At 37.0% G+C, this 16,193-nt stretch overlaps 1 protein-coding gene across 1 annotated transcript in view; it reads left to right on the top strand.

The window, feature by feature from the left end:
• LOC129003244 (uncharacterized) overlaps nt 1–16,193 on the top strand; it is a 33,306-nt gene extending 17,113 nt beyond the window's left edge. Inside the window, exons 3-9 of the mRNA XM_054431538.1 lie at nt 1,248–1,498; nt 9,154–9,290; nt 10,108–10,289; nt 12,720–12,810; nt 13,408–13,585; nt 14,389–14,548; nt 15,582–16,193. Of these exons, the coding sequence (XP_054287513.1) occupies nt 1,248–1,498; nt 9,154–9,290; nt 10,108–10,289; nt 12,720–12,810; nt 13,408–13,585; nt 14,389–14,548; nt 15,582–15,826 (1,244 nt within the window). The 3' untranslated portion in view covers nt 15,827–16,193. The remainder of the gene's footprint in view (nt 1–1,247; nt 1,499–9,153; nt 9,291–10,107; nt 10,290–12,719; nt 12,811–13,407; nt 13,586–14,388; nt 14,549–15,581) is intronic.

Below are 16,193 nucleotides of genomic sequence, written 5' to 3'. Positions count from 1 at the left end.
AATGAGTGGCTAGAACTAAATACTAGAAACGTCGAAGTAAACTCTGGTGCCGTTACCGCCTTGTCGATGTCGAAGAATTATAAAAAAGGGAATCGATTGTAGGATTTTTGTTGTAGGAATGGTGGTCTGAAGTAAATTAGCTAATGTTCCAAGTAAAACATTTAAGCCCCCAAAGAATCAATAATTGTTGATCGTCAATTATTTGTTAATAATTATCGACAAATAAAATGCCACTATGAAATTGCTAATGTAATGGGTATAGGTGATTTATTTATTAGTACTACTGTCAGTTCCGGTACTAAAGTAAATGATGTTTGTAGGTAAATGTTTAGAAATATTAGAGTTATGATTAATTTTTCCCTATCTATATACTATTGATAGGCAAGCATGTTTCTTGAAAACCTACTCATAATGTTAGAAAGATATGTTCCTGTAGATTTGCAGAATCTCTTTATAAATTAAAATAGGCTCGAAAATAAGCATAAAAAATGAACTTAAAATTTTATAAAAATTAACATGGGCCAATGGCAACAAAATATAATCAGAAAATCAAAACAAATGGAAGAAATTTCAATCATATGTTTTATTTACAGCGTGGGGTGAAAATAGAGAAGTCTGTGCATAACATATTTTTGGTCAAGTTTTCGATCACTGGACTACCTATAGTAACGTAGTTTTCGAAAAATGGAATGATTAAACGCTAAAGCATATGCAAAGATCCTTCTAAATCGTAAAAGGGTATTTTTGCTGCAAGCTGAAAACACAACCATAGAGAGTATTTGTTTTTAAGAGAGTTTGTCTTTAACTGATGGATGGGTTCAAATTTGTTCATCGCAAATATCGTTAGCCACCAAATGTACTTTTCAGAATCATATAAAAAATATACTTTAATTCATCACTTCATGAGAAAAATTCTCCGGTATAAAAGTCATAGTCGTAAATATTTTTTCAACTTCTCTCTTTCTAATATTCTGTTATTGCACCATCTGGAGCTTGGCAGAAAGAGTCCATCTTTTCCATGCAATTTAACTCATCCCTATATGAGAAACATTTCTTAAAAATTAAAGTCATACAAATTTTTATAACTCAGAAACATTTTCTCATTGCAGTGTCAGAGATCCAATGTACCTTCACGGGGCTCGCATGGTTGGTAGAAAGAGTCCGTCCTTTCTATGTAACTCATGCCTATTTCTTGAACATGAAAGTCATACACATTTTTCTAACTCAGAAACATTCCCTCATTGCAGTGTCAGAGATACAATGCACCTTCACGGGGTCGGAGGGTCGGCAAGGGAAGGTGATAGGGAAGGACTACATCTCCGCCAAGCTGCGGAAGCCCGAGGGGTTCAAGGGGGCGCCACTGTTCGCGGACGACCGAGCTATCGATCCTCTGCTGGACGCGGAGTGTCAGATCCGACCGGACCCGGAGGATCTCACAGGGCTGGCCTACAGTCTGCTGGTCACCAACTTCGCCCGATGCGGAGTGCTCAAGAGGAATGTGAGTAAAACATAGATAATAATGTAAATTAGTTAGGTAATCTAATTAGTTAATGGACTATTATAACAGTCAAAGGCCCCCTGTCTAACTGATCTGTCCATTTGGCCACTGTATAAAACAGTACCACGAGTTTTATGTCCATAAAACACGATTCAGGACATTGGGAGATGAATCCTCATACTAAGGAAAAATGTATGTGAAGGTATGTCCAAAAATGTGTTTACCCAGTTATTCACCATTTTGTTTTTTATACATAAATATTTTTATCTTTGCAGTTTTTGAACCGATGATTATGAAACTTGGTAAGCATGTTAACGTACACAAGAAATATTGTAGAAAAGAAAATTAAGTTGGCACGATTAGAAATGTCAACATGGCGGCCATTTTAATTAAATAATTAATTAATAATTATAATAATTATTATTAGTAATAATAATGAATGGTTATTAATATAAAAAAATGTCAAGGATATTTTTATTTAGCATGTGGAATTCCCTAAACGACACCAAGATCAAAAGGATCGGATGACAAATAGCTGAAATAAAACGGTTTTTAGTTGTAAAATAAGGCAAAATAAATTGCACCCTGACTAACGCTTGCTCTATTTTTAACCAAAAAAGTTATTTTTTCGATCTTTTTTTATTGTTTGATAAGGAATTTTAAATGCTAAATAAAAGTGTCCTTGACTTTTTTTTAACAATAATCCATTTTTGAGTTATTTAAGTTATAAAAAGTCAAATGGCTGCCATTTTAAAATTACTAATCTGCTAGAAATTGTGCGCTGAATATTTCTGCTCTGTATTTGTGCCATATAGTTCGACATTCTAACTAAAAATGACTAAAAATGATAAACGTACCCGTCTGTGTTACCCGCTGAAAAATCACGATAAAAACGATTTCTCCTAAGAGTTAAAGAGAGCCCAGTCGTATTCCTGCACACTAGTATGTCTGCACGTGCATACATCTTGATCCTGCGCTTTCATTTAAAATACAACAGTTATTATAGAATATATATTTATTTCTCCCCCCCCCCTTAGTGTATGGAGAAAGTATTGTTTTCGTAAAAATTGTTGAGTCTGAGTTTTGAGTGAATATATCCGTTTTGGGTCTCCCTGAACCCACAAAAGTGGTTTTCGAAGTTATGTCTGCGTGTGTGTGGATGTGTACATAGCTACTGACTACACCTGTGGATCGATTTTGATGAAATTTGGTATGTAGGTACTAATCCATGGTATCTCCAGGTGTAATTTAATTTCTTTTTAATTTAGATTTTTAGTGGAGATTTGTAATAGTGATTTTCCCATAAACCCCATAAAATAATAGAAAATTGAATTTTCTCAAAAATAGCCCGTACGATTTTGATAAAAATTTAGGAAAAAAAGCCGGTTTTGATTAAAATTTATGTGTTAAAGTCTTTATAATTCCAAACAAAATAGTGAAAGCCCCTATTGCTGTAACAATTACGGTTCAAAAGATGTTGCAGCTTTTGTGATTTGTTCCTTATAAAATATCATAGTTACTCCCATCGCTTACCCACGATAAATGTTGTTTACAAGCTAATGGGAGAATGTATGTGTCAGATTGCTGATACCGTTATTTGTTGGTTGCCAAAATATTCCTCCTGATCGTTTACCTTTCGCTGCTCACAACCGAATCTCTCCTTGCCCCAGTATCGTAGTATTGTTGAGATGTCTGGAGGTAAACAGTCCCTGTACAGTTACTGCAAGGTTCACTGCCCAAGCGTTCGCCAGTAATTAAGACCTACGCAACCTAACCGAGTTTTTGTCTGTTTATCACCCTTTACACTCGTGCACTGATAACATCACTTTGACTCCGCTGCCGTCTTCCAACGAACCTTTTACAGTTAGATAAGAGTATGCGTTTACTGTTTATTCGTAACAATTCGAAGAATTATTTTTAATTTTTTCCAGTGACAAATAGATATATTATTTTAAATTCCTGATTTTGAAACCTTTACTTACAGTATGGTGTTCTTGTATTATTATTGTTGTTGTTGTTGTTGTGGTGTTATCTATACTCTTATAAATAAGAGGTGGTGTCTGTGAGTCTGTGTGTTTGTATGAGATAAACTAAAAAAAACTACAATGCCGATTGGACTCAAATTGTTGTTGTTGTATTAAAATAATAAGAGCATCATCCTGCAACAGCAAATGCTACAGAACAAAATCCTTACATCTAATACATACATGCGTCATGCAAAACAGGCTACCATCTTTGTAGACACAACTACAGTTTGCAGTGCTCTCTAGACTGTATTAACTAGTATAAAGTTTACTCTATGGTCTCCTTTTATAGCCTAAGAAAGCCGAAACAAGTTCTATCTCAACTTTTTCACTCTATTTGCCTCTTGATGACGCCCAAAATGACGATTTACCATCGTTACATTATACCTAAACGGTTCATAAACGCAGGCAGCTCTGTAGACTCTGACGTTGACGACCAAATAATGTCTGCCAAGGAAATATTTAATGGTTATCTCCGTTGTAGGTGTCAGCAACATTCGACGATCAGTCATCTTCATGACCCACTTCCCCACAATTGGGTCCCGTTCCCCAATTTACTTTTGAGTTTACTTTGTTGGTAGTTTTTACTACCATTGTACTTGTCTCTCAATCATTGTTTTGTTCTTCGCCATTGAAAAAATCTCATGTTACATAGATAGATATTTATTTTGATATTCGTCATTGAAAAAACTCAAAACAAATGCGAAATATATCGCCAAATAATATATGATTTTGACTTTATTAAATAAATAGGAAAATTTCACAAAAAAGCTGTTTCATCTATAATTATATTTATATAACTATTTTGCACAATACACCGATTAATATTTTTGTTCAAGAGGCAAGTTTGCACATATTTGTTTATGTTGTGATATAGTATTTAATTAATTATAACAAGATGGTATAGCTTAAATTACATCCTTTCACTCATTACAGCCAAAGTTGTATTGACCTGTAATTTAGGAATCTATAAATAGGGACAGTTTTCTTTGAAATTCGTGTTCAACATCGTATTTCATTACTTCAATTTAACAACCGCTAAACACAACGAATACTTTAAAGGAGGGAATATGGACAATTAAACAAGCTAAATTTACTAACAAATTCAATTGCAATAGGGGAAGATGTATTTTAATTCATGTACCTAAAACTTAATATATGACATTCTAATGAAATGTATAAGTATAACTAAATTTAAATGTTCAACAAGGCCAATATAAAATAATTTGTTTTATTCCCAAGCGCTTTCGGAAACTAGGTTTCCATCGTCAGGCTCTGTTTACTCTAGTACAAAAAGTAAATATTTACTTAATGATTTTTGAATGAAGTTAAAACAAGAGATGTATAGGATATTGGAAAAAATATATAAAATATAATATGACATTCTAGTTTTTCCGGTACCACAATGTTAGTTACAATAGTATATTACGTTACTAATACTGGAAATAGGGGTTTACCGGACGAGTGTGGTCGTTCCCGTGCGAGACGAAGTTGAGTGCGAGATTACCATACGAGTCCGGTAAACACATTTTGGATGAGTGATGTACGATATTTGACGCCACCCTAAACTCTAAGCTAACTTATCGATAAATAAACGGTATTACATTTACATTTACATTTACATTTACATTTGTTGTCATGAGAGCCGAAGCCCCCTGACTGCTTACCCGGTACCTATCCTTCAGGACATACCCGGGCCCCATGATGTAGGCCGAAGCTTACGCATCAACCTTTAGCACATCATGGGCGGATGACTTAAGGTCATCAGGCTCGCCGGCTGCCGAAGCAGACCCTTCGGAAAGAGGGTTGCCCCTCAATCCTAACCAGGGATTCCGGCTGCTTGTTTAAGCGTCACTCCACCTGGGTTCCACTAGGTCGGAACCTAGAGGTCCATAGTAGAGCGCCCCGACGCATTTAGTGCAAGCAACACTCGGGACCTATCTAATCCCTGACAGGCAGAACCCGCCATCAATAGCCAGGAGGAAGGGGACCATCAGCACGCTGACGGGGGGAACCCCAACCTCCCATTTACACCGCTGCCCGATCGAGGCCTTACCCATTGCTGGGAAACCAGAGATAACCAGAGCGATAGATCCCCAGATACCCCTGGCGGGCTCGGACCCAGCACCCGATCTACTTCGTTTGCCCGTCAGACCCAACATCACTGCCAGGCCATCAGGGTTTCCCAAAAGGAGGCAGGTATAGAAGTGGGACCCACCCGGATGAACCTATCCACCAGAGGTGGCGACACCCTTGACTCAATTGAGGTTCCGGGAAGAACCCCCCACACTCAAGATAACCATACCGTCCGTGCTCAGAGACAGGGATAGGTTTGCATAAGTACCTACAAACCGTTGCCCTCACACTGCGGAAAGTTACGTTGCCCTTGAGTGTCCCCGTGAGCTGCGGGTACTTGCCCGTTTTCACCTCCAGGAAAGGTTACTTCCAAAGTCGAGGATTTGCCCACTGAATGCTGGTCGCACACAACAAGCAGGCCGAAGCCCAAAGAACCACAGACACAGGTAGGTTAGAGATTATGATGTACTTCCATCTCTCCTAGAGCTAAACACCCCTCCATCCTGGATAAAGGAATGTCACTGGGACCCGATGCCCAGTCGACCATGTCTGTGGCCAACTTGAAAATGCCGATACCAACACGGAGCATTTACCTCCCCTCTGGGGGCTCATAAACGGTAAATAAACGGTATCAGCAATCCGACACATACTTTCTCCCATAAGCTTGTCAACAACCTTTATCATGGGTAAAGTGGGATTAACTATGTACAGGGTGGGGCAGGGAAGTATCCCTAATTTTGAAGGTACATTAAAAGACAACCAAGAATATTAGAACCAAACTTTATATTGGGATTAAAAGGTTACATCTGGGAGTTTATTTTAATATAACTTTACTTGGTTTTAAACAGCATATCCTGCATATGGTGTCCCTAATCGTAAATACAGGTGTATTCGGGTTCTGGAGTTCATCATAACGCTGTGAAGCATTTGTTGTGGAGTGCGGCCAACCTCAAGGTGATATGCATCCTTCAAGGCATCTAGGGTCTTTTCGTAAACTACCCTAGGCTCCAATAGAGCATATTCTGCTTATTTACCGCTCCAGTAATATGGAATTGTGTCTCGTCACTAAACAAAACCCGAGCAACATGAGACTGTCCCGCAATTAAGATTTCACATGCCTTCATACGTTATTGCCAGTCCCGTTGTGTGAGTTCATGAGCAACTACAAGCTTTAATAGACGGAGGTGTAGGTCCTCATGGAGAATACGAGGCACAGTAAGATTAGGCAACGCCAGCGCGGATGCATGTTTACAAGCAGAACGTTGAGAAGACTGCAAAATCGATCTTCTGCCAAGGTAAACGTTTTCAGGAGTTCGGATGGTTTTTTGAGCACCAAATATCCTTCGCAATACACCACCACGTACACGGAAGTCCTTCACCCACACCAAAATGTAACAGCTTTGCGGCAGGCCATCCGATAACAAGTTCGCAGTGCACGCTAGCTGCATAGCAACAATAGACTGATTTTTTTGAAAAAAAAATGCATCTCGAGTGCAAAAGCACATTGCTCACTCGAGTAAGCCATGTCTACTACTGAAAGTGATATTCTTAGAAAATCCCAAAGCAACAGCGTCATTTGAGCCTAACCCCATTCCTCCAGTACACCCATACTACTCACAGTGCCATCTTAAAAGTAGGGATATTTCCCTGCCCCACCCTGTATGATATTTTGTAGAAAAAAAAATACAAAAGTTGCAATATCTTTTGAACAGTAATTGTTACAGCAATGGGGAATTGCACTATTTCGTTTAGAACTATAAGGACCATAACACGTTAAATTTAATCAAAACCGGCTTTTTTCCTAAAATCCGATTTTTGCTCTTTTATGGGGGTTTTTATGAGAAAATAACATAAGTTACAATAGCTTTTGAACCGCAATTTTTACGGAAATGGGATTTGTACCATATTGTTTGGTTAAAGGAATTTAAAGGATTATAACATGCTAAATTTTTATCAAAGTCGTTCGGGCTATTTTTTAGAACATCCGGTTTTTCCGTTATTTTATGGAGTTTTAAGGGAAAATAACCATTAAGAATCTAAATTTCGAAAAAAAACTGGAGATACCATGGATTAGTACCTACCACGAATACAAAAAAAAATACCGGTATATGGACCATAAACATATAAACAAATGACGTTTTTGGTCCAAAAGTAAACAAAATGCCTATACTATGCATTAATTGACATGGTTTTGTTTACTTTCGGGCCAAAAACGTCATTTGTTTATGTTTAGGATCCATACCGGGTCTTTTATAGCATTCGTAGTACCTACATACCAAATTCCATCAAAATCGGACTACAGGTGTGCTCTGTAGCTCTGTAGACATCCACACACACCCACACAGACATCACTTCGAAAACCACTTTTTGGGTTCAGGGGGACCCAAAGCGGATATATCCACTCAAAACTCAAACTCAAAAATGTTTACGAAAATAATACTTTCTCCATATCCTACTAATATTATAAATGAGAAAGTTTGGATGTATAGATGTATGGATGTATGGATGTATGTTTGTGACAAGTGAACGCGAAAAATACTGGTCGGATTGGGCTGAAATTTGGCATGATGATAGCTCACATTCCCGATTAACATATAGGCATATTTTTATTTCAAAAATCCTTTCGGGCTCCGCCCCAGTGGCTCTGGAGTTTCCCATGTTAACCTTATGAGAAATGGAATTATTGAATCATAACAGCTGTTTCAACTAAACAAGTTGGTTCTGTTCTATGATGTTCAATAGCATTAAAGTTACAAGGATTACCAACAGGGTGCAGCACTACCTATTATTTCTTTTACATTTATGACAACAGCTAATTTGCAACCAAAAGGTGAGTGAGCGTAGCGAACGAACTTTAACCTGGAGGCGAGTTAGCGTAGAGAACGAGCTAACCTGAAGGCAAGTGAGCGCAGCGAACGAGCTCCAACCTAAAGGTGAGTGAGCGTAGCGAACAAACTTCAACCAGGACGTGATTGAGCCATGCGAACGAGATAATCTTGAAAATTAAGAAGTTAAACGGGGCAAAGCCCGCGGGTTACAGCTAGTAATATCATATGTATAGGGGGAGAAAGTAAAAATATGTAGGCCTACAAATCCTTATATTCCCACCGACTAAAGGACTAACAATCACTACTCATAACGGCTGCCACCACAAACATCACAAAGGTTAAGGTTTTGTTTATAACCAATCATTGCCAAATATACAATCAGCTGGTTGGTTTCCGGTAAAAACTCGTTACAGTACAGTTATCCAATAGTCAATGGTATTACGTAATGAAACCACATATGATTAAGCTGGCGGCAAACAGCTGTTTACTGAACTAAATCCTTATGCTGGGAAGTTTGTTAAAACCAAACCCAACGTTGGAGGTTTGTAGTGTGGCGTAAATAAATTGTAGATATGTGATGGCTTGGTGCTTCGTAAATAAGATCTGTTTTTGATTTTTTTCTCCTTATTCTATTAGCCAAACACATTTTTCACTCGTAAATAAAGTTAGTGTGAACATGCATACGCCAACTCCCCGCAGTTAAACTGTGACCTGTACGTCATTGCAGGGGTTTGTCCACGTGAGGATATGGTTCCCGCAGTTCCCGGGGGTTGTGATGATGTCAGATCAAGAACTCATCATCATGTGCAAGCCACCAGAGCCGACGATCATAGAGAACAAAGCAGCAGGCTTCGCCGGCAGCTTGTAAGTATTGCAATAATGTTTGAATAATAACTTACAACTGTACAACTGTGAGATGGGTTATGCCTTCTCCAACTCGACATAAAAAAATTAATTAATGCGAGGTGATTTTAATTGTTGTTCTTAAAAAAATGTGAAAACTATATGAATTTGTAAGATTAATGCAAATATAAATAATTGTGGGCATGTTTTTGATATTATTTCATAAAAGGAGGCACCACCTAGATGATCAACTCTATGTTATCGCAATGTACATTGCTGACAATCATGTATATGTAGTAGGGTTCACACTCCACATCACAGAAAACGTAAGTACGTTTTCTGTGCTCCACATGGAGCTAGAGTTTATCAAGTAGTAAAGGACACCTGGTCGTCTGGAGTACGAGGAGCACCTATGATAACCAATTCTATGTAGATAACAGATATTCATGTATGTGTAGTCCAGATGGAGCTAGAGTGTCTGGTGCAGTAGAGGAGACACCTGGACATCTGGAGTACGAGGTGGCTATGTACAAGGAGGATGACCAACTCTATGTACATTATTGACATTCATGTATGTATAGTCCACATGGAGCTAGAGTGTCTGGTGTAGTAGAGGAGACACCTGGTCGTCTGGAGTACGAGGTGGCGCTGTACAAGGAGGCTCCACCTAGGATGACTAACTCTATGTACATTACTGACATTTATGTATCTGTAGTCCACATGGAGCTAGAGTGTCTGGTGTAGTAGAGGAGACACCTGGTCGTCTGGAGTACGAGGTGGCTCTGTACAAGGAGGATGACCAACTCTATGTACATTATTGACATTCATGTATGTATAGTCCACATGGAGCTAGAGTGTCTGGTGTAGTGGAGGAGACACCTGGTCGTCTGGAGTACGAGGTGGCTCTGTACAAGGAGGCTCCACCTAGAATGACCAACTCTAGTTCTGAACTACCTGTTGACCAGGCAGTGCCAATAGGAACAAAGTTGCAGCTTCGAGCAAGGATAAATCCACAATCAGGTATGAGATGTACGATGTACCAGTTACACCAGTTATGTGAGTGAAAGTAGGGATAATTCTCTTTTCTGGTCTGTTTTTTTCTTTTTTCTGATGGTACTGTTGTAGAGGTGATCACAATGAGGTGGGGGATCATCAGATTAGGGTTTTTAGGCGGATAAAACTTTCTGATGGCTTTATTTGAGCTATATGATGGCTGAGGAGTTATTTGTGGGAATCTGTTGTAGTAAAATATTTGAAACACTTCTAACAACAAATGATTACTATTGTGTTTAAAAAAAAAAATTTGATGTAACACCCGTTGACAAACCAACGAGCACTTTTTTTGTTACAGCAAGAAACTTATCCACTTGTCAATTTAGAGTAGCAGTGTGTGAAGTGGCTTATGGTCTTCAGGAATTACTATTTTTTACATTTAAATTGCTTTACTAACCACAACTGGCAACCGATGTAAGAGTATGTGATTTGAAGAACATGTATCAGGCTACAGTATTACATAAATTATATCATTAACAATAATAAATACAGGGTGTCCCGGAACTCTCTACCAATATTTTAGGGCATTGTTCCTGGGTAAGAAACATATCTAAATATCATATTTAAATTGTCCGGAAGTCCTTAGTTACTCAGATAGCCACCATTTTGTTTTTTTCACTTATTAATTTTTTTCTGAAAATTGGTTAAACATACGAAGTTGAAACTTTGCACAAACATTTATGACAACTAGACAAAGCTACAAAAAAATTATGACGATTTTTCAAATTCATAAAACAAAATGGCGGCTGTTTAAAATTTTGTTTCTTAAATTACTCGAAAACTGTTGATGTTACAAAAATTTTACAAGAATAACTTTTTTAAGGCAATTGTATTACAAATCGATCGACACCTTAATCTTTAAGATCGGACGAGTATTAACTGAGATATGGCAGTTTTAGTGATACGTGACCGCCGGATATTAGTTGCAGCGCATGCTGAAAGCGGTCACGTATCACTAAAACTGCCATATCTCAGTTAATACTCGTCCGATCTTAAAGATTAAGGTGTCGATCGATTTGTAATACAATTGCCTTAAAAATGTTATTCTTGTAAAATTTTTGTAACATCAACAGTTTTCGAGTAATTTAAGAAACAAAATTTTAAACAGCCGCCATTTTGTTTTATGAATTTGAAAAATCGTCATAATTTTTTTGTAGCTTTGTCTAGTTGTCATAAATGTTTGTGCAAAGTTTCAACTTCGTATGTTTAACCAATTTTCAGAAAAAAAATAATAAGTGAAAAAAACAAAATGGTGGCTATCTGAGTAACTAAGGACTTCCGGACAATTTAAATATGATATTTAGATATGTTTCTTACCCAGGAACAATGCCCTAAAATATTGGTAGAGAGTTCCGGGACACCCTGTATAAGATAATATTATACAGGGTGTCCCGTAACTCTCTGGACATATGTATATAGCGTTATTCCTTAGGTCAAGACAAACACATTTCACCATAGGAACATGGGTCTGTGGGGTCTAGTTTACCGACTGTCGGTATTTATGTGTTTTTTACAAAAAAACTAATAACTCCTAAACGGTTTGAGATACAGCTTTGATATTTTACAAAAATGTTTATCTTATTAAGACCTTTTATCGTTAGAAATTATACTAAAAAATCATTAACCGTTTCAAAATGGCGGCCATTTAAAATTTTTGATGCCAAATTTCACGAAAACCGTTAACTTTACAAAAAAAGTGCTAGAGACAAAAAAGTTTGTAAATTTTATGTAGTTTTCAATGATACCTTATTTGTTAAGATTGGATAAATAATAACAGAGAAACTAGTTGTTTTCGTAATGTATGACCACCTTTTTCCTTTTAAACAATGCTGAACAACGTTAGAGGAGTATTAGCATTGTTTAAATGGAGAAAAGTGGTCAGGCATTTGGAAAAGAAGACATTTCTCTGTTGTTATTTATCCAATCTTAACAAATAAGGTATAATTGAAAACTACATAAAATTTACAAACTTTTTTGCCTCTTGCACTTTTTTTGTAAAGTTAATGGTTTTCGTGAAATTTGGCATCAAAAATTTTAAATGGCCGCCATTTTGAAACGGTTAATGATTTTTTAGTATAATTTCTGACGATAAAATGTCTTAATAAGATAAACATTTTTGTAAAATATCAAAGCTGTATCTCAAACCGTTTAGGAGTTATTAGTTTTTTTGTAAAAAACACATAAATACCGACAGTCGGTAAACTAGACCCCACAGACCCATGTTCCTATGGTGAAATGTGTTTGTCTTGACCTAAGGAATAACGCTATATACATATGTCCAGAGAGTTACGGGACACCCTGTATATATAATAGTAATATTCTTTACCTACAAAACATAAAAAAACCTGACGGTAAAACCCAGAAAACCTCACTCATAACACTGTTTTTGTGTTCCAGCCTGGAAGCATGTGAAGCTGATGGAAGTGACAGTTTCACCAGACCCTGACGATCCTCACGTAGCAGGAAGTGTGGCCCTAGTCAAGGGAGGGTTAGTATGATAACAAGTACCTATTAAATTCACTCTAAGTTAGTGAAAAAAAAACTAATTATTCCACTACAAATTGCTATTCAGGTCCAACTTATTGCAGACATATGGTCCAAAAACATTTGTTTCTACGGGGTGTTTACTCATGCATCCACATACATGATTGATTGATTAGAGAATTGTAAAATATGAATGTTTTAGCAGTGCTATTTAGGAACTGACGCCGCTGTGCAATGTATAGTTGCTTTCATTCGATAAGCTAGAGCTTACGTTACGTGCTGTCATTAAAAATATTATGACTTTAAAATTTAAATACTACAGTGTAGCAGGTGTATCAAAGCCAGTGGAGTCCAAAAAATGAAACAGAGGAAGAAAGACCTCTAACCATGACTCTGTCGCATATCCGTTGTCTCGTTGTCCAATCGACTCAATCCAGATACTAGTGTAAATATTTTTGTAGTAATAGAATACATAGCGTTAGAGATGAAGATGCCACACAAGGTGGTGAAATGCATAGGGTGACACCTTATCTTTCCTACAACCTACAAGTATTCAGGCAACAAGAACAAAGGTAAATCTAAACTAATGTGTGTTTCTTAGGTGTCGTAATCGAGACTTTGTAGCGATCATCCCTCATCAACCTGCCAGATATAGAGACCGGCACAATGAGGTTTTTCTAGACTTTGAAGCATTTCTGCTCAGTACAATGAAGGAAAGATCAACTCTGTGGATACATTCTCAGATCAAAGCTTGCATGGATGCTGTGGACTGCCAACCTGTAAGATAAAAACTTTAATAAATATATAAATACATGTTTGGAGCTAATGTACATTTCAAATATTTTTTGGAAAGTTCAGGAGTATTTTCAATCAAATGATTTGTGAAACACACTGGGCTGGGAGCATGGGCTACTTCATTTCAGTATTTTGACTGTGGGGACAAGATTTTCAATGTAATCAAATTAAAACAGTTAATGGCAAACTTTTCAATCAATTCTCAACATATTATAGAAATAAGAAACTAGATAACTGTAATTTACCAGGTCAGAAAAATACAATGCATGTAAAACTGAAAATATTCAGACGTTTTTTTGCTTTGATAATTTCAAAAATAGAATTTTGTTTTAAGTTCCTAATAAAAATCTATTTCAAAGTTGAAATTTTTTTGCAGGTATCATATAGTTCCTCTTTCAGTATGGAACTAACAGTTAGTTAGTACAGACATAACAAAATCTTAAATGATACAATCTACAGTAAAACTACAAAATAAATAGTAAGTTATATAGAATTATAATGTGGTGTCAAAGTTACTCATAAAGTGTTGATGTTACAACAACTTTTGAAACTTTTAACAAAACCAATTAATTTGTAGTTAAACCTGCAAACTAACCAGAATAAAGAAAAACACTTTATTCAGCCGAGATAGGATATTTTTTACGAGTACACCTTTACACTATGTTTTTTCTCACCACACTCCTTGTGTCCTTATAAAATCTAGAACTAAATGTTGAGCAATTAAATCCACAAGATCTTACAGTGGATGTACTAAAATTACTCATATTGATTTTTGGGTGTTTTCTAGGAGTACTGCCTTGATCTGTTTGAGCCGAGTGGACAGGGAAGGCGACGGAGAGCGTTGAGTGCTAACATGCCGAGCGGCACAATGTCTGATCAGTTCCGCAACAACACTCAGTATACAAAGTTTCATGAGAACATCGAGTACACTGTTCTCATGCCAGGAGGTAAGAGTCTGCTATTGAAATAGGCATAAACTTCTTAGAAGATAAATAAAGGGTGTCCCAGTAAGAACACCGGATTTGAGGAGCGTCTTATCCTTATCTGTATTTCAATAGGAATTCCCAAATTATCAGCGATGTTATCAGTATTAGGTCCCATTTTGTAGTCATGAATCGCTACACGACGGAACAACACGTGGGCATAGATAAAGTGCACTACAAGTACGGAAGCTGCGCGCTATTTATGGCTGGGACAATGCACCAAATGAGCCATCTGTCCGAAGATTGATTTATAAGTTAGAATAAATTGGCTCATCAGTTATATTTTGGGGATATTTAAAGTCGCTTGTTTTCGCCAATAACCCTCAAACAATCTAAGACTTGAAGGAGGTCTGGTCCATTACAGTTGTAATGTTGTAGTAAAAAAATCATAGGTCTAATGCTTGGTAATCATGTCTTGACAATTTAAACATTTTAAAATTTAACTCCAATAAAAAGTCATTATATACTGCTAAATGTCTTTAAGTAGGGTTATGGATTTAAATTTATTATGATAGCTAAAAAGCAAAGTGGTCTTAAATTCAGTAACGACAAATCACACTTATCCGACTAACTTGGCTTTAAAATGGCCTAAAAGCTGTGTCCTAATTTCCCTCAATGTTATGTAGTTTTTAACAACTATAGCATAAGTAGACTAGTTTGTGATACATTGTCTGATGTTCATTTTGTAGCTGAGAAAAGCAACGTTTCTAGTCAATTCTAATCTACCAAAACTACCAATGAAATTTTATTTATAAATATTTTTTTTTAAATTTAGATGATGCTCACAATGGTTTGTGACTAATTTTAAAATGCAGGGATTTTGAAGGACTATTGATTACTTACTTACAATTAGTTACTTCAATACCTACCGGTAATTGAAATAACTTTCACCCACTACTTGTCCAATCTGCAGAGTCATATTCAAAATTTCCTGTGTTTTCATACTTTTTTTCTATTTCCAACATCAAAACTATTCTCAAACAACGCTTGTTTGCAGATCTGTACCATCACACAGTGGCGATGGAGAACTCCTGCAGCACATTTCTGCTAATCTCCGCAGCGCTGGGTTGTCTTCTGTTCATCTCCGCATTCCTCATGTGCTACCTCGCGTCTCGGCTGCAGTCAGCACTCGCCGCATCCAATCACAGCCTCTCGATAGACCACCTGGTCAGAGAACATTCGCGTAAACATTCTCACGGCTCGGAGGCTATGACGTACACTGGTAGATCCATGTTACAATAGTCTGCTGCGGTAGGGTGTGGAACTTTGTAAAAGAGGTCAATAAAGCTCAGGTCTGGAATTAGATTGGGAATTTACCCTGACATTTTTTGGTTGGATTAGAATTGTGGACAGTTAAATTATGGATCGGTTAATCAGTGACTTGTCTCATCAATAAGGTTAGTGCTAAGACAGGTCATTCAGGTTAACTGCAACGTTCAGTAAGGGTTTAAAGTAAATTTAATGGGTTTCAGGTTCAAGAAATGTGTTACTACATAGCTGCTGTGAGTAAAGATAAAAGTACAGCCTGGAAGCAATAAACTAATTCTGGGCCTAACATCTAAAACATGTTATTTACTGACCTCTTTTGTAAAGAAATCTCAACAGTGAT

The sequence above is a fragment of the Macrosteles quadrilineatus genome, unplaced genomic scaffold (genome assembly GCF_028750875.1).
Source record: "Macrosteles quadrilineatus isolate MER2022 unplaced genomic scaffold, UCM_ALF_1.0 Scaffold_9__3_contigs__length_116548681, whole genome shotgun sequence".
Classification (NCBI taxonomy): Eukaryota; Metazoa; Arthropoda; class Insecta; order Hemiptera; family Cicadellidae; genus Macrosteles; species Macrosteles quadrilineatus.
This window is presented reverse-complemented; position numbering and strand designations above follow the sequence as displayed.